This window comes from Macrotis lagotis, chromosome 7 (genome assembly GCF_037893015.1).
Source record: "Macrotis lagotis isolate mMagLag1 chromosome 7, bilby.v1.9.chrom.fasta, whole genome shotgun sequence".
Taxonomy (NCBI): Eukaryota; Metazoa; Chordata; class Mammalia; order Peramelemorphia; family Peramelidae; genus Macrotis; species Macrotis lagotis.
This window is the reverse complement of record NC_133664.1, coordinates 56,087,626-56,107,247: the sequence shown is the minus strand read 5'-3', so window position 1 is coordinate 56,107,247 and position 19,622 is coordinate 56,087,626. Positions and strand designations below refer to the sequence as shown.

The 19,622-nt window shown below is 39.5% G+C and overlaps 1 protein-coding gene across 2 annotated transcripts in view; it reads left to right on the top strand.

Moving 5' to 3' along the window:
* The first annotated feature begins 5,601 nt into the window (after positions 1 to 5,601).
* HACD1 (3-hydroxyacyl-CoA dehydratase 1) overlaps positions 5,602 to 19,622 on the top strand; it is a 53,925-nt gene continuing 39,904 nt past the window's right edge. For both annotated transcript variants that reach the window (XM_074192939.1, XM_074192940.1), the window contains exon 1: positions 5,602 to 5,750. In XM_074192939.1, the coding sequence (XP_074049040.1) occupies positions 5,617 to 5,750 (134 nt within the window). In that variant the 5' untranslated portion in view covers positions 5,602 to 5,616. The remainder of the gene's footprint in view (positions 5,751 to 19,622) is intronic.

Sequence of the window (19,622 nt, the reverse complement as noted above, 5' to 3'; positions counted from 1 at the left end):
ATGGGATCTAATGAACCTTTAGGTTTTTCATCAGGGCCTATAAATAGATTTATTTAAACCATTTAATTCAATAATCTTTTAAATGCTTGCTTATGCATGCAGATGCCTTTAAAACAGCATATTTAAAGTATTATATCCTCATATTTTGCCTTAAGGAGAAAAGGTTTTTCCACCTAAGAAAATCAGGCATAGGAATACTCTTGTATCAAAATAGTTTTGTTATTTTAAGATGAAGGAGCATAAACATAGAAAGGCTCTAAGGTTATTAAGAGTTTATTATTTTTCTTTTTAGATAAGAATGCTAATTGCTCTTTCAGAGGAAAAAATGTTTAGTTCTTGGGTTTAGAAAAAAGATCCAATAACATCACTGAGTGATGTCTTGACTTAAATCCTGAATTGGATTTAAATGAGAGTTGCACAAAATCCTCAGCTTTACTCTTTTTTCCAGAGTCATTGAAATCCAGTGGCATGACAATTGGCAGTTGCTCAGGGTGCAGGGATGACCTTGGCATTCTCAGTGTCTGGCCAAACACTAAGCATGTCACAGGACCTGTTTCAACTCCTTTCATGGCCAGATTGTTCTCATCTGACCACCTGGGGGAAATTTTCTCAAGGTTGGAGTAGACAACTTATCTAATTCATTGACAGGTTAAAGCCTATAGTTAGTGGACACCAGGGGTGCATGAAGAGACTTGAAAAGGGCTGGCAAACTCTCAATGCAGACACTTTAGACCTCCCAGAAAAAGGCCACGTATCCTGGAGGTGAAACAGAGAAAGGGTATTTATTATGCTAATGATCTAAAACTTAACTTCTCTAGGTGAGTTTCTTCACCTCATTGACTAAATGGATAGAGTACCAGGCCTGAAGTCAGGAAGACTCTTCTTCCTCAATTCAAATCTAATCTCAGAAACTTGTTGTGAGACCCTTTTGCCTCAGTTTCCTCATCTGTAAAATAAGATGGAGAAAGAAATGGCAAAACCACTCCAGGATCTCTGTCAAGAAAATGGGGGCAGCTACTTGGTCCACTGGATAGAGCACCAGCTCTGGAGTCAGGAGTACCTGAGTTCAAATCCGGCCTCAGACACTTAATAATTACCTAGCTGTGTGGCCTTGAGGAAGCCACTTAACCCCATTTGCCTTGCTAAAAAAAACAACTAAAAAAAATTACTTAACTGTGTGACCTTGGGTAAGTCACTTAACCCCATTGCCTTGCAAAACAAAAAAGAAAACCCCCCAATTGGGGTCACCAAGAGGAGACATAACAAATTACTAAACAATAAAATACTTATTCTTCCTACTTCATAGGGCTGTGGGGGTGGGAATTGCTTTGTAAATATTAAGGTGCTATTTAAATGTGAATTATAAGCATAAAAACTTATAAATGTAAAATGTTTAATGAATGTAAAGTGGGTTTAATATAAAGTGCAAAATACTATGGTGGTAAGTTTTCCTTACGTTATAAAATACAAGCATTCTTCATTTTACATGAGGTACTCTTTTAAAAGTTTGTAAAATTCATTTTTAAATAAGTGAAAATTTTAAATGCATTGGGAAAATTTACTATTTAAAACTATTTGTACTTTCTTTTTTCTTTTTTGCTAAGCAGTGGGGTTAAGTGTCTTGCCCAAGGCCACACAGCTAGGTAATTATTAAGTGTCTGAGGCCGGATTTGAACTCAGGTGCTCCTGACTCTGACTCCAGGGCTGGTGCTTTATCCACTGTGCCACCTAGCCACCCCCAAAACCTGTATTTTCAAAAAATGGGATCAAAGTTTACACTGCTAAATTAATTTTTCCAAAAATATGGGCTTTGTCACATTTTCCTGCTTAAAAATCTATGATGAAATAAAGCTCAGTTTCCTGAGTCTAGTATGGAAAAACTCTCCATGCTAGGGCCCTAATTTACCTATCCAATTTTATCTCTTTTCCTCAATACTCAACTCAACTGTATGAACCATCAAGAACTCCTCCTACTCAATCTTTATTTCAAGCTGTTGTTCATTCCTTTCCTCCTGACCTCAAATACCTCTGCCTGTCCAAATCTTATCAATTATCAATGCCTCACACAAGTTTTATTTCCTTCAGTAGCATTTTCCCCACTGCAGTAAAAGTCTGTTCTCTGAACTATGGCACTGATTGTCTAACTCTGTGCCAGTCATTCTGGCACTAAATTATACATTTGTTTTGCTTCAATATTTAACTCTTCACTAGACTGCAAATTCATGGAGAACAAAACTGAGACTTATACTCTTTTTTTTAAATCTCCTTTTTGCCTGAATGAATGAATGAAACATGGATTTTTATATGTTGTGTTTGAATAAACATTTACATCTTCATATGTTTTTAAAAGGTACCTTAAAGTATGAATAAAAACTAATCATAGAAACAAGTGTTAACATTTCAGAGTAAACCAGGGAAGTATATATATTGATTTTACAATAATAACATTTTTATTCCCTTATATCACTAACATATAACCTGTCTTCTTCCACATTGTATAGGTGAACCTCACTTTTCAAAGATAAAATAACATTCTTTGTATTATCTTCTATTGTACAGCATTCTAGACATGCAAAGGCAAAAGTAAAACTCTCATACTTCAAAGGAGGTTTATTCCATCAGAGGAAGCAGGTATATCCACATAGATGACACAAAGTATGTTTGTTATGTATCAAATATGAATAGAAAGGATATCTGTGTAGGTCTACATTTTTAAGTGTAGATGGTGGACATCAGTAGCTAGAGAGATTAGGAAAGGCTTCATGGACTGAGCTTTAAAGACATGAGATGCAGAGGAATTGTATTCCAGGCATGCTAATCTATGCAGTTAAAAAGTTTAGTAGAAATATTTATGAGGAAAAGCAGGTCAGTTTGGCTGTTATGATGGAGGACTTAAAGGGTAAAATATGTAATGATTCAGGAAATGTGAACTGGAATGAGATTACAAAGAACTTTTAATGCTAGTCAATAAATATTAAGGACCTACTCTGTAGAAGTGGAGATTCAAATACAAAAGCAAGACCATCCCTGCCTTTAAGAAGCTTCAATTCTAATTTAATATAGCCCTAGAGAAATTTAACTGGCAACCTAAAAGGATGTGGTAAACCTATGAGTGGAAAGAAATAGAGAGGAGCTATAAGAGATGAGATTTGACTGGGGTTAAGAGAATGAGTCAAGAATGACTCAGGCTTTAAACCTGAGTGACTGGACAGATGATAGTTCTCTCAATAGAAACAGAAGTTAGGAAAAGGAGTGGACTTGGAGATGAGCTCAGACTCTACATAAGTCTAAAGAATCTTACAAAGCTTTGAATAAGTGCCTAAGACAACGTCCGCATTAGTGGAGAGTCTGCCAGATTTGTGAGGTTTTGAAATAGGAGTCTAAGAAGTTTACCATGCTTGCTTGATTAGAATTAATCAGGCTAGGAGGGTATTTGGGAATAGAAGAAGTAGGCAATGCAGAAGAGAAAAACTGGTGTAAAGTATGGATATTAGGGAGAAAGGAAGTGGAAGATAACTGATAGAACAAAAGAAACAGTAGTAGTCAGGCACTCTTCAAATTGTGCTAAGCTCTGGGAATACAAGGAAAGGGGGGACATGTTCTGCTTTACATTCTAAGAGAGGAAATATAAATAAAGAAGTATTATGAGTCAGCTGGGGGGGGCAAGTGGATAGAGTATCATTCTTGGAGTCAGGAAGCTTCATCTTCTTGAGTTCAAATGTGACCTCAAACATTTACTGTGTGACCCTGAGCACTTGCCTCAGTTTCCTCATCATTAAAATGAACTGGAGAAGGAAATGACAAATCACTATGGTATCTTTACCAAGAGACCCTCAAATAGGTCATCACAAAGAGTCAGATAAAACTGAAGAAGAAATTAGTACAGGGATATGTGAAAAAAAGGAATATAATTTGAGAAGGGGAATCACCTGGGGAGACTAGAAAGACCAACTCTTGCAGAAGGTGGGATTTGAACTTGACTTAAAGGAAGCCAGCATAGGATTTAAGAGACAACGGCAATAGGGCAAAGCATCCCAGGCATGGGGGCAGCCAGTGGAGAAATACAGAGAGGACATTAAATAGTCTCATTCAGCTGGATTAGAGAATGCACAAGGGCCAGGATATAAGAGTTTAAATTTGATCCTGGAGAGGGAGCCAATGAGCAGAGAGAGGTGACTAACCCATCATAAGAAAAACCAATTTAACAGCTAACTGAAGGATGGATTGTAGTAAGTAAAAGATTGAGACAAGGGGACCAGGGAGAAGGCTATGGTAGTCTGCGGAAGAGAAGATGAAGATAGCTTTGTAAATAGTCACGCACTTCGGAAATGCTGTGTATCTTGGAAAGGTGAAGACGGGGGGGGGGGGGGGGGGGGCACGTCTGTCCTTGCTCTAAAGACCTCCTATTAAAAAACGTCCCAGAGAAGGCTCGATTGGCTTTTTATTAACCCAGACATGAGCTGTCTAACCCGGGAAGCCTCGAGTGGGTGCAAACAATGCAGAAAACGGCCACTGGCATAGGAAGACACTGTGGGGAAGGGGAAAGAGTGAGGCAAGGGTGGGAAAACGAAAGTGATCCCCCCCTCGCAAAGGCCTGGGTCGAGAATGGAAAGAAATGAGAGAGGCGCGTGTGATGAAGAGCAGGGATGCCACTGTCCACCGGCTCCATGGCATCGGCGGCAGCGCCTCGCGCTCATAACAGCGAGGAGTCACTACGAGGAGGAAGGAACCTTGCCCTCTCTCCCGGGGTTCCCTCCATGCCACCGCCTGGCTGAGTGGGGATCTGGACTGATAGACAGCCGAGCCGGCCAATGGGGGAGGAGGGGGCTTACAGGAATGCCTAAATTGGGGACCGCGTTCCCTTCAGGCGATCTCCCCAAACTAAGTTTTGCAAAGCAGAAACCCAAGCAACAGGAGAGTCCCGCGGGAAGCATTCCTGCACCTCCACGCCGACACCGCCTTAGTCTTTCCTTCATGCCATTTGCCAACCAGATCTCAGCACTGGCGGCTCTCAGAGGCCACCCGGCTGCAGCCCGAGTATTCAGGGAGCTGTCCTTCACCAGCCGCAGGGTGCTCTCGGCCCGGGTGTGTGGCTGGGCCGGCCGAGCCCCGCGTCGCTTCGCGTCTCTGAACGCAGGTTCTCAGGCTCTTCCTCCACCCCCCAGACTTCACTTTGCTCCGCACATAACTTGGGGGGGGGCGTAGTCTTTCCGCCCCTTCACCCAACTTTTGCGCGGTCTCAGGCAGATTTCGGTACCTGGCGTCTAGGTGACGCTGCCAAGCAGCTGCTCGGGAGCAGGCAGGGTGTCCCGGTGAGAAGCGCACCGACTGCCAAGCCCAAAGCCACAGCCCCCCAGGCTACCGAATGGAGCTGTCCCCGCGCTGGTCCTGGCACTCGGGGAGCCGGGGGGCGGCCCCCGCCGCCCCTCCCCGGCCCATCCCTGCCCCGGGGCGCCCTGGTGCCCCCGGGGGAGGAGACAGAGCCACGTGAGAGGCACCCAGCCCCGGGGCCAGACACGTGGGGAGCCTCCCAGCTGTCGGCCGGCCCCGCCCGCCCGCGGCCGCTCGCCCTCCTCCTCCGCGCCCCCCCGGTGCCCGCAGGGGTCTGCGGCCGCCATGGCCTCCAGCGAGGACGAAGGCAGCACGGCGGGCTCCTCCGAGGCGGGCGACGAGAGGGTGGGCAGGAAGAGGCGCCTGGGCGTGCTGGCCACCGCCTGGCTCACCCTCTACAACATCACCATGACCGCGGGGTGAGTGGGGGCGCCCACCCGAGGGGGCCTGGGGCGGGCATGGGGGCCCCCCTCCCGGCAGCCGCCCTCGCCGGCTAGGGGGAGCAGCTGGGGCGAGGGCAGGGCAGGGCGGCTGGCAGCGGAGGGGCCGCCGAGCCGCTGAATGGAAGCGAGGAGGGGGCAGAGCAGGCCCGGGCGCGCGGGCCATTGCCTAATACGGTGCGGGGCGCTGGAGCGGGGCAGGCCGGCCCGGCCAGGCTGAGACTGCGGCCGGAATGGGGGGCGGGGAGAGACAGAGGAGACAGACAGACAGACAGACAGACGGGACACACACGTGGACACACACACACACACACACACACACACACACACACACATACACACACGCTGCTTCCCAGATTCCCTGCCGCCGCTGCTGAAGAACCTGCCTGACCGGCCCTTCCCAACTCAGATCTGCTCTTTTAGTCCTGGTTCGGACGGTCTGGCCGCGGCACCTTCTCCTAGGGCCGCGCTTCACCGAACCTGAGGTCGCCCCTGCGAAAGGACCCCCCCCCCCTCCCTTTGTGCCACACTGGAGGTACTGGGCGTCCCGGAGCTCTCCCTGTATAACGGGAGGCCGGGGCGCAAGTAGTGACATAAGAGAGACCTTTTACTACACCTTGATTGCTACTCAGTGCATTAAACGCTCCACAGAAAACAGTATTTGAACGATTTGGCCAAAGGGAAAGCATTTAAGTGGATCTAGAGATCTCTTGGAATTCTGGCAGAGCGCTTCTTGGAAGAGCCCCAGACTTCTCCTTCCCCGGGATAGCTTACAGGGCAACGACATGGAGAGAAGAAGCAGTCAGTTCTACAGCAACTAAGTGCTAAAGTGCTTCGGGACTACTTAACTGTAGGAGTTCAAAGAGGGTTGGGTTTCATGTGGGTTCAAATTCTGGGGAAGGGAATGGAATGGCAGTGGGCGTACCGTGGAGGAAGATGGACATTCTCTGTGGAAAGAATAATCTGTTTTTTTAAAAAAAGAGTGGAAATGAGCAGGGGATGTATTGGGGGGCAATGAGAAAATCAGCTTAGCTAGACTGGATAGTGTAAGCCCAAGAATAGTGAGAAATAAATTGGGGTGAGTTGGGACTGGACCACTTTGTTCTAGAATGACTTGAAGGTCAGGCAGAGGAATTCGGACTTCTTGTGCTAGGCCAGAGAAGCCTCTGTTCTCAAACAGCAGCAAAAGTGCATTTTGGAAAGATTCGGGTATTAATTAAGGCAACAGGAGGACAAAAATCAGGAAAACAGCTGAGAGGCTGGTGTCATCCAAGTGTCAAGTGATTAGAGCCTGGACTGGGGTGTTAGCTGTGGTAAGTGAGAAGAATGACATCAGAGAGGCATTTTCAAAGGGAGAAACAGAAGGAGACTTGTTGACAGGTTAACTGTCCAGAAAGAAGAAAAGGAAATATCATTAAACTTAGGAGTAATTCCTACTTTGGTAGATTAGACATTCCTCTGACACAAAAAGGATAAATATAAGAAATTCATTTTGTAAATAAAAATCAAATAACCTTAGATAAATCAAATTTTAAAAATTTCAATTATATAGGGGGTTACAGAAGTCTTAATTTGATTTTTTTTAGGTTTTTGCTGGGCAATGGGGTTAAGTGGCTTGCCCAAGGCCACACAGTGAGGTAATTATTAAGTGTCTGAGGTCAGATTTGAACCCAGGTACTCCTGACTCCAGGGCTGGTGCTTTATCCACTACTCCACCTTAATTGATTTTAAGCCACCTTAATTGATTTTAAGTCTTAAATAAGGTAAAATCAAAAGAAGTTGAATCCAAATCTTGCATTCTCATGTCTACTGTTTTTTTTTCCTACAAAATAGTGCCTTCAAATGTTTGAAAATTGTTCAACACGGGTGACAGAACCTTAGGGGAGACTTTGTAATTCAGCCCTCTCATTTTACCAGTGAAGAAAGTGAGATCCAAAGAACTTAATTAAATAATTTGTACAGTTATGACAATAGTTACAGACTGACTCAGAGAAGAAGTCAGGGTTTCTGCCTCCTAGTCTAGTGTTCTTTCTACTATGCAGACCTTGAATTCAAGTTCAGAGAGGGATGTCTTAGTGAAGATGTCATTATAAGCACTTAATATTTAAAACTGAATTGCAAGATAGTATCATAGAATGGCAGAGCCCCCAAAAATGCAAGGTCAGAATTTTGGGTAGCAATCATGAGTCAGTATTCTAGTAATCTTTTCAGATTGTTGAATTAGTTTAAATAGGCAATATATTAATATTTTAAAAACTATATGTAGAGAATCATAGATCTTCAGAAAACCTCAGAGGTCATCTAGTTCAATCTTCTAAATTCTACAAGAGACTTGGAGTCAAACCAAGTTCAAATCTCAATCCTAATACTTAGCTGTGTGACTATGAGGAAGAATGATGGGAAATGTGCTGGCAAGGGACCTGGATTGGAATTCTGGCTCTGCCATTTATAACCTTTGTGACTTTGGATAAATTAAATCCTCTTTAGGCCTCAGTTTCATTTATAAAATGAGGAAGTTTGAACTATATATCTTTTCTAGACCTAAAGCTCCATCATTCCTGTAACCTTAGAAATGAAATAGTCCAGACTCCTAATTTTGCAAATAAGGAAATTGAGTCCTTAGAAGTTTATATGATCTACCCAGTGTCATGGCTACTAAGGTATGTAGTTGGAATTTGTCCTCAAGTCTACTGTTTTTTTTTCCCCTACAAAATAGAGCCTTCAAATGCTTGAAAGTTGTTCAACACAGGTGATAGAACCTTAGGATAGGTAAGGGAATGTGGATAAAGAGAAAAGTAGAGAAAACAAAGAAGTGGTTGAAAAAGGCAAGAAGAGAACCAGAAAGTAACATATCATTAAAAAAAATTTTTTAGGGGTGGCTAGGTGGTGCAGTGGAAAGAGCACCGGCCCTAGAGTCAGGAGTATCTGAGTTCAAATCTGGCCTCAGACACTTAATAATTACCTAGCTGTGTGGTCTTGGGCAAGCCACTTAACCCCATTTGCCTTGAAAAAAAAAACAAAAATAATTTTTTTTTAAAAAGGAGAGTTTGTTTGAAGATACAGATGATCAATATTACAAAAGAGAGGTGGAGGAAAAAATAAAAACTATTGGATTTGGCCAGACAGAGTTAATTTAACTTTTGAAGAGATTTTCAATTGAGTAGTAAAGAAATACAATTGTAGGAGGAAAAAAGGAAATGTATGAAGAGAAAGGAATAATCTTATATATTGTTCTCTTTTTGTGCCAGATGGTATGTTAAGTTCTTAAATATTATCTCATTTGATCCTCACAACAAACCTTTGAGGTAGGTGATATTATCCCATTTTACATTTGAGAAAACTGAGGCAAAGTAAGTGACTTGTGTAGGTCACATGGTCTAATAAATGTGAGTACAAATTTGAACTCAGGTCCTTCTGACTCCAGCCTAGTGTGATTTCCATTTCACTATCTAGAAAGAAAAATTCCATTTGGAGAAGGAAGGAACCTTAAAAGGTCATCTAATCCTATCCTTTCCTTTTTTAGATGAGCAAAATGAAGCCCCTAAGAAGTTAAAATGAATACTCCAAGGACAAACAGTAGGAAGGAAACTCAGGGCCTCTTACTCCATATCAACTTTGTTTTCAACTTTAACCCAAAAGCTATTTCCAAACTATTCTGCTGACACCTGGACCTTCTCCTTTCTCCCATAACCAATTTGGAAAACTTCCTCTAGAGCACTGAACTTTGATAAAAGAACTTTAACCTTCTTTCCTAGAACTGGCCCATCACACCACTTCCTGGCCATTTTAAAATCATGTCACTACACACATCACACACACACACACACACACACACACACACACACACACACACACACACAAAATACCCTAACCTCTTTCTTTCCAACTCTCCATCTTTGTTCTATGTTGTCTTCTCCCCCCCCCCCCCCCCGCCCCAGTAGAATATTAGCTCCATGAAGGCAGGGGTCACCTTGCTTGCTTATAAGAGCTCCATGAATACATTTTCATTCATTCATTCGATGCCTTCATTAGATTTTATGGTCAAGGGATGTGGCAACAAAAGGAAGACCTTGAACAGATTTTAACATCCAGGGTGATGGGTTGAATCTAAAAAGATAAAACCTGAAAAAGTACCACCTTGTATTGATGCCCCATTGTGATATCAAGATTCCCTGGGTTCTCAAAGGCTATGACAGTAAATCCTAAGCCCTGGAAGTTTTATATCATGCTCGAAAAGTTTTCAGGACAGTCCTGGCAGCAGCCTCAGTCAGCTTTCTAAGGATCCAAGTGGCTAAATACAGAGAAGATAATTTCCAGTGGACCTGTCACTTCATTTTTGGCCATGACTGTCCCTGACATAACAGAACAAAATAGCCACATGACCAAGGAGCTTCCACCTGTTTGTGCATGGCAGAAACAGGGATGCTGAGAATGACACAGTGTTTTAGACCTACTTAGTGAAAATTCGTTTTGTAATACTTTATCCAATGACTGAGCCAAAACACTAGTAAAGGAACTGAATCATACTGGAGGGTACCAATGAGACAAGAAAACAAAAATTAGTTAAGGGAAAGATATTTTGTAGGGATTCCTTGAAGGGGTAAATAATAAAGGATTGACAAAGTTGTTATCATGCAATTAGGAACATCAATTCATGGGATTATTGGTCATCTCATTTTTTAGGGCTTATGGTGAACATTTACAGAATAGACAACCATGAAGATCATTTCACTTTATTCACTAATATCTGTTGCATTCATGTGAGAAAGTAAAGAAATTCTATTTAAAAAATGACTTTTAGAGCCAACTAGGTGCCACAGTGGATAGAGCGCTGGCCCTGGAGTCAGGGGTACCCGAGTTCAAATCCAGCCTCAGACACTTAATAATTACCTAGCTGTGTGGCCTAGGGCTAGCCACTTAACCCTATTGCCTTGCAAAAAAAACTAAAAAAAATGACTTTTAAAAATCAAACTATTCTCAAATCTTACATTACTTCAATATAATAAAATGCAATAAGGGAGGATGGTGAAAAATATATTGGAAAATAAACCTCAGGATTAATAAGTAAAAGAGATCTAACCTTATAGAATATAAAGAAACTTCATGCCTGCATATGATTACTTTCTTTAAGAACAGTTAGGAGAAGCCAAATTTGACAATGAACAATCTACCCACTCCCCAAATGGACTTTATTTTAGAAGACAGGAAATTAATGATTAATGATGTCAGAATAATTTCAAAATCAGTCATACTTGTACAGTTAGACTATGGACATTTTAGAACAAAAATTTTAAAAATGAATAAATGCAAAGAATAAAACTGAAAAAATATTGCATTATTGCATCCATGGCAACTGCAATCTAACATATTAAAACAAGTTAACTTGGGGAAATGGGAAATGAATAAAGAAGCAGACTTAGGCAAAAGACTATTAGCATTTCCTGAAGAAAATTATCCAACATATCACATCAATCACCATATTCTAAGATGTTATAAAAGAGATTCACTAAATTATTTCAGGTTGATCTGTATGATTTCTGTGGTTTCTTTCAACTCTGTTTCTTTGTAGAGAGTTTGGACAAAAGATATTATAGTGTCAAATGATTTTTTTTTCTTTAAAGATGGACTGAACTGAATATTTTTGAAAAATTTTTAAAAGAAAAATACTCAAAAGATTACTCAAATAGAGATATATGTAATTTGAAGTCTGTTTGGTTTTTAGCTAGCTTAAGGTATTAATAAATTTCTTTTTACCAACAGTTTAGAGCCAATATTCTATGAAATTTAAACTTCTGCTCCAAGACTTAACATTGGTTACATTGTCACTGGGCCAGGGAATAAAATAATACTTTACATATTCCATTTTTCCTTTGTACTAAAATTGTGTTTACACATCAATATTTTTTCTTTCCTATTTGAGGTCAAAGGATAAAGAAAACAATGCATATTGATATGAAAGGCATCATTGTGTAGTAGAAAGAACATGTCTTGACCTTGGAAGGAGTCAAAAGGCTATGTACAGTTCAAAGTTTAACTCTGACATTTTATTAATTTTGTGACCAGAAGCATCACTTAACTTCTTATTAGCCATCTGTAAAACAGGAAAAACAACATTATTTCAATTTGTTAATTCTCATTCAGGTCTCTTAAGTCAAAAGTAATGTGTAGATTCAGTTAGAAATCTTATAAGTATTTATTAATGACTCAAAACATATTTGCATATCTTTCCATTATTGTTGAATCTTTATATGTACTATGAAGATGAACAATAAGATAATAAATAATAACAAATTTAAATAAAAATACTAAAACTGAAACTTATATAGCATAATAAGGAGAGTGCTCTTATATCTAGTCTGATGTTCTCCCTTTTGGATGATCCTCAGCTGATAATTCCCAAATAACCATCCCAGATTCCATGTAGCCAGCTTTGGAGAAGTCAAGACTCAATAATAGGACTTTCACAGATCAGTGATCTATGCATGGTAGATATATAGGCTGCCTACCTTACACAGACTGATAGACAACTGAATTCTTAGTAGTTCTCTCAAGTTTTGTGGCAATGATCAAACTGGTCTTTTCATACTTTGCAATTAATACATTTGTTTCATAATTTTTGCTGAGTTTGAAGACATATTAAGTCATAATAAGTCAATCAGCAGAGTAAATTCCTGGTAATGGACTCTGACCAGTGGGGAAGGGGGGATGTTGGATAATTTTGGATGGGAGGTTAAGGTAGACAAGTGACAACTGCCTCCGTGTAATTTCCACATTGATCAAATTGAATATCTATATGTTATAAGCAATATCCCAATACAACAATATATGATCTGGGGAATATCACAAACCCAAAGTTTTGCCTGCCGTCTTGGTACTACAAAAAAAGATCTGTGATTTTATCCCTAGGAGAAAGAAAGAAATCTTCCTATATTGATTTCATGAGATGCACGTAGTCAAACAATTCCTTGTCTATTAGACAACTCTCTAGTGACAACCTGAACTTAGGCAGATTGGTGCCTATCCCTTATCTAGAATTTCATACCCTTTCAATTGGTAGGTGTTGCTAGAGTTTTGGCTACACTGGCCTAGCCTTCAGTCACTCAGCTCACTTCTGCATCACAGTAATAAAGTAGAAAGAACTGGGGTAGGGGGTGGGGTGGGGAGCAGCTAGGTGGCACAGTAGATAGCAAACTGGCCCTGGAGTCAGAAGGACCTGAGTTCAAGTCCAGCCTCAGACACTTAATAATTACCTAGCTGTGTGACACTTGGGCAAGTCACTTAACCCCACTGCCTTGCAAAGACAGACAACAAAGAAAAACAACAACAAAAAAAAAAACCTGGGAAGAGGATTCTCATTCTTATTCATTAATTATCCTTCCTCCATATATATTCATGAATACTTAAAGCATTTCTTTTTTCTTTTTTTTAAATTTTTTTTTTTAGGTTTTTGCAAGGCAAACAGGGTTAAGTGGCTTGCCCAAGGACACACAGCTAGGTAATTATTAAATGTCTGAGTCCGAATTTGAACTCAGGTACTCCTGACTCCAGGGCCAGTGCTCTATCCACTGTGCCACCTAGCTGCCCCCTTTTTTCTTTTTGATCAAGAGAATTCCCATGGGGAAACTCTTTCCTCAATGAAGATTACAATCAGTTTATAATTGAATAGAGAATTCCTAGAAGTTACCTAAGATTAAGTGACTTTTCTCAGCTAAGAAGTTACCAAATTCAGCATTATCCACTATACCAGGCTCTTAACTTTGCTATTTAAATGATGACAAAAAAAAAGATGAAACTTGAAATTAAAACTTAGATGATTGATAAGCAAGACATGCTAAGAAATGAACTTAATTAATCAGTGCAGTGGCCACAATGTCAGTTTACAATTCTCCTGAAAGAATTGTTGAACTCTGTGTTGAATGAAACATGTTTTCTAGACATGGTCAATACAGTAACTTGTTTTGTTCTATTATGTTTATTTGTTACAAGGGTTTTGTTTTTCTTCTTCCTCTCCCAGTGTCTAGAGGGAAGTGGAAGACTTGAAAACTGATTTTTGTTAATTGAAAGAGATCAATTTGAAAAGAAATAAAATTTACCTATGAAAAGGGTAATAAACCTATTTCCTATTTGTCTATTAGTTTAAGCAAGATCTGCTTCAGGCTGATAGAACTTTCCCATGCTGAAAACCCTGAGAGAGTTATGATATGTGAGGGAAATACCTTGGAAAGATTATGGGCAAGCATGGACATTATATTCCTGTTCTACTCTTTTAACCACCTGTTTTGAGGAGTATTTTGAATTGGTTGTATATGGTTGTATAGCTAGAACTGAGAGGGAGGAGAACCTTTTAAGGGACCTGACTCAGTTTCAGACTCCCACTCTTTGCTTCATTTGCTCCAGTTCTAGTCTGGTGAAAGATCATGCTAGGGAGAGTTCTGACAAGTTTCTCCCCTCTGAAGTTATGTGACCTGGGTGTCCTCTGTTTTTGCTCTTTTTCCTTTAGGGGAAGGACATTGGTGTCTGACCTTGTATTTTCTTTAGATTTTTTTAAGGTTTTTGTCAGATGGGGTTAAGTGTCTTGCCCAAGGCCACACAGCTAAGTAATTATTATGAGACCGGATTTGAACTCAGGTACTCCTGACTCCAGGGTCAGTGCTCTATCCATCTGACCTTATATTTTCAAAAGAACAGAATACCCCCTTCTCTAGTGCTGAGAACTTTCTAGACTCTTTCTAGACTCTACTCCATTTGCCTAGAATATAAAAGAACAAATATAGCATCCCAGGAGGTGAGTGTAAGACTTGGTAAAGAGAGAAGGGGGTGGGGAGTTGAAGTGGATAAGTTTTTGAAGTGGGCCCTCAAACCAACCTCCGTTCAGTCTCATGGTAAAAAGATCAGAACTAGGTACAAAATTCTTTTCCATTTGGGAGGAAACCAATGACTATAATAATAAAATGTAGTAATGTTGTATATATGGAATTTGAGGGCTGAGGATTGAACACATCTGTTCTAGAGCAACCCACTTTATTTTCTTTTTTCTACCTTTTTCCTTATGACTAATGGTCTGCTGCTACAATATGCTTGCCTCTTCTTCTCTAAGCTTTCTAACTTGCTATTTATAATCTACTATCATTTGCAAAAATAATTTTCAAAATTTAGAATTCTGTGTAGAGTAAAAGAGTAAATGGTTTCTTATGGAAGCCTTCAGTGATCCAGTCTGAGCTGGAAAGGCAAAGCTAAAAGGCAATCCTCCTATGCATTGTCTTTCCCAGCTATGCAGCTCCTCCACCTCTAGTTACTTTGTATTTGCCTTGTATGTATTTTTTATTATTTGTTATTGTGGTTTTTCTGGCTAGATTACAGGCTCCTTGAGGGTAGGAACTGTTGTTTCCCCAACCTACCCACCCTTTTTTCTGGTTTTTATATTCTTTGCTCTTTGTTGTGTCAGATGCTTTGTGACTCCATTTGGTGTTTTCTAGGCAAAGATTTTGGAATGGTTTGCCCCCCCCCCCCACTTCAATTCTTTTTACAAATGAGGAAACAGACAAACAGGGCAAAATGGCCTGTCCAGGGTCATACAGTTAGTAAGCCATTTAAGGCTGGATTTGAACTCAGGAAGATGAGTCTTCCTGATTCCAGGAAACATTCCATGCACTGCACCACTTAGACTTCCCACTGTGGGATATACCAAGTAAAGGATATGATTCTAGGTATTGAAGATGATATTTTTTATTTTTAAAAATTTGGAACTTAATAAATAAAATGTGCATTTCCACATAAAATTGTGGAACAGATAGTTTGGATTGTACATGAAATTGAGTATCTAATATGTATAGCATGCTTTTCTTTTTAAATATGTAATAAATTCAACTTTTAAATCTGTCCTACTCTGTTGTTCTTTCTTTGGTCTTATTTCTGTTCTCTTCTGTGCTATTTTTTTTAAACTGCTTCTGTGATCATTTTTTTTTCTTTTTTCCTTAGCTAACATATCCCTAATCCTTCCAATTGAAAAGAAAAGAAAAAAGAAAGAAAAACAAAGCCCTTAACAGTAAGATAATATGAATTCTGGGTCTGTCTAAATATATGGACACAGCTTGCCAATCATATGCATAGCTGTTATCTGAAGTCTGGTACATCCATAGTGAGATGAAGGACTGTATGACTGCTCCTTCCAGGACTGAAGAGCATTCTCTCCTTTAGTCTCTTAAAAGGAATATTGGACTAGAAATGAATTATTCATCTCTCACTTACCAAATATGTCTAGTTTTGGAGTACAATGGGTTCAGCTTGAAAAGTTCTATCCCTGATGGCTTTCAAAGGTATAGGCTGACCTTCATTCCTTCATCCATGTGCACCCATTTATTTAAACTAAACCATTAATAGAAGTCAGGAACACTGTACAAATTATAATAGATTAGAGAAAACACAATAATAAGGGAACTTCAACTTGGAAAGACAAAATACCTCAGTTTAACCAAGAAGTCAGTAACTCACCAATAGGAGTTCATGCTCAACAGTTTTTTTGGGTAGCATAAAGGCCATTTAAAAGTTTAGACTTGTTTCCTCAACTGCCTCTAATCAAAACCCTTCTCCTATGGGTCATCCCACAATCTCATTTCCTGGGGTAATTGGCAACACCTGGATAGGATCTCTGGGGATCAAGAGGATTTCCACATGCATAGCACAGACAACTGAGCTGTCCCTCCATACATCTCACCTGGGTCTGGAAATTACATATCTGTTATATAATTACAATAGATTATGTTTTGCATAGTCTAGCAAAACCACCTCAAAGACCTAATGGAAATGTCTATCACTTTCTGTACCTTTAGTCCATCACCTCTCTGTCAAAAAAAATTGAGATGTTCTATTTAAAGGATGAAATTTTGTACCGATTTAAGTACAAATATGGTCAATCTTCAAGACAGTAAAAAAGCTGGAAAGGCAAGAGTGAGTTACCTCTGGTGGAGATCTTGCCATTTAAGATAAAGTCATTTGTCTGTTTAGACTCAGGAACCTCAGATGTGGCTTCATAAATAACTGCTTTGAGTTAAAGCCTAAAATGTGGGTGAATTTCTACCCAAACATTAGAAGCTGCCAGATATGAGAGATTAATGGTGTAGCACCATTGCCATCAAGCAGCAAGGAGGGGAAAAAAGAGAAGATTGCAAGTAGTGTTTCATTCTTTATCTTGGAGGCATCAGATCTCTTAGCAAAGGAGACAAAAAAGATAGCATTATTTTTCAGTTTCAGACCTGAGGCTTTTAGATATTTATGACAATTTCCTGCACACTTAAGCATCTTCATTCCAAACTAGTCCTGCAGGATTATAAAGTGTGTAGGGAGCAGGGGAGGGGGGGTTGAGGAGTAGAGGGAAGAAATAAGATTTTTGAAAGTTTAGTCCTCAACCCAAAGGTACAAAGGGAAGGGGGGAAATGAAACAATTAACTGGCCTGAGTACAAAATTTCAACCTTGAAACGGAACCGCTTAATTTTCCAGATAGAACTAGGTGATGGACTCTCTAAATGTACAAAAAGAGATAGACATTTCCAGTTAGGCTTTTGAGGTTATTTGTTTTATTTTACTATGCATTTCTGTTATGTGATTTCCAGACCCAGGAGAGAACCTATCCTGCTCCAGTTATACAGTCTAGGAGTGCTGGATGATTCTGAAAAAAAACACAGTTGGGAGAGGAATAAGAAGCATATAGAATGGGAATAGATAGCTTAATAGATACAAAGAGTCAAGTCATTTAACCCAGAAAACAAATAATTGAGGGTGAAGATGCTACTAATGCTACCAGTAAGAAGAAAGACGGATTGGGTTGTGGGGTGCAGTGTGGGACATGGAATAACCAGAGGAAACAGCAAAAGGTTAGATCACAAAATGTTAGAGCTGGAAAGGACTTTAGAAAACTGGCTCAATTCCTTTTTCTTTCTTTATATTGTTCCTTTTTTTATTTTTACAAAAATGTCCAGCACACACCCAAACAACTAGCAGCATGAAGTTCATCCCAAACACATAAAACCCTTAATAGCTCAATCACGATGATATGACACACCTACTACTTTTGTAGTTCCTGTATAGCAGGAACAATGGGAATTTTAGCTTTGATACAGTAGCAGCATCTCCCAGTGTATCTGACTGGAGATTTATGGCCTTTTAATGTCTTTATTTACAATGTTCTAGCCACAGTGTATTTGCTTTTTCCTCCCTGGTTTCTTGTACTAGGTTTTCCCATTTTCTCTGAATTCACCTTCATCAGTCCTTTTAGGTATTATATTCATATGTCACAATTTGCTTGACTGCCCCCCCCAGCCTTCATTTTACAGATGAAGAAACAGATTTATAGAGGGAAGCAACTTGCCCACAGATCTTAAAAGGAAAGCAAATACAGTAATCAAACCCTGTGCATCATCTATGGTTAGTATACAGGATAGGATAGAGAATTGCATTTTAAAACACTGAGGACTACAGGGTTATCTAGTTCTCAATCTTTCTAGATCAAAAGCTTTCATTAGAATTGTAAATAACATTCTTCTGCAAGGTGATTAGAGCATTGCACCAGAAAACACACTTCTGTTAAATTTAGCTTGGACTCTGGAGCTATGCATAATGTAATATTGGTTGTTGCTTTTGGTTTTCTGAAAACAACAGCAAATATAATTTCAGATTTTTTGTTCAAGTTAACACCTTCCCTAAAGGTGTTATTTGTATTATTATTCTAAGTTAAAAGCATTCACATTCTTGAGCTAAAACTTGTGAAGTCCTTAGCCTAATTTCTTTAAAATATTTTTTTTCTGTGAAGAAGATGGATTTAAGAATGTGTTACATAGAATAGGATAATTCCTTGTAGAATCAAACTGAAAAGTAATTTTTTTTAAAAAAGGCACGTGGCCAACTACTAAGTTAATTCAACAAACATTTATTTAAACATCTACTCTGTCTCAAGTACTATGCTAGGTAATGGGATACTAAGACAAAAAAAATGAACCAGTTCCTGCTTTCAAGCTTACATTCTACTGGGATATAATTTTTACTTTCCGAAAGAAATATGACTTTCTCAGAAAGTTTAGGGGAATTGGAAATTATAGCTGAATTTTATTCCCAGCTCTGCTTTCTGTGAGGCAGTGAGAAAGGCCCAGTCTCCTTGGGCCTCATATTCTCATCTCTTCTTCATTTGGTTGTTGTGTAAGGCTGAAAAGAGATGGAAGATGCAAATGCAAATGAAACGATGTGAAAGGACTATAAAGCAACCAGGGAAAATTGTATTTAAAACAATTTCATTGTAAATTTAATATTATCCCTAAATGAATCAATTCCTTCTTCACAAAAAATTTAGGAACTTAATCATCCCAGGCCCACAGGGGTAACTCAAGGGGAGAGAAGGGAAATAGTTGGTTTTCTAGCAGATAGGAGCTGAAACTGTGATTTCATCAACCAGGGAACTCCCCAACCAAAGCAGACCAGCTCCTCTTCTGCAATTTGAGATACTCTAGCCCAGAGAATTTAAGTAATTTACTCAGAGTCACATATACAGATGTGTTGGGAGATCCAGAGGTTCTCTACTTAATATACAATAAACCTAGGATATTTTATTGCAAAGACAATAAGTTTTCTGATTAACAAACTAATTCAATGATAAAAATGTAAATGCTCTCAAAAATTGCTCTAAGAATTTATCCTTAATGGAAAAGGACTGATGAATTTATTGAGTTTTCACAGCATTGAATTTGATTTTTTAATGAGCATTGAACACTAAGCTAATTATTTTCACTCAATATCCTACATTTTGTACTGTACTCTGACTTTTCAAATAGGGTCTGATATCTTTTTTCTTCATGTTGCACATT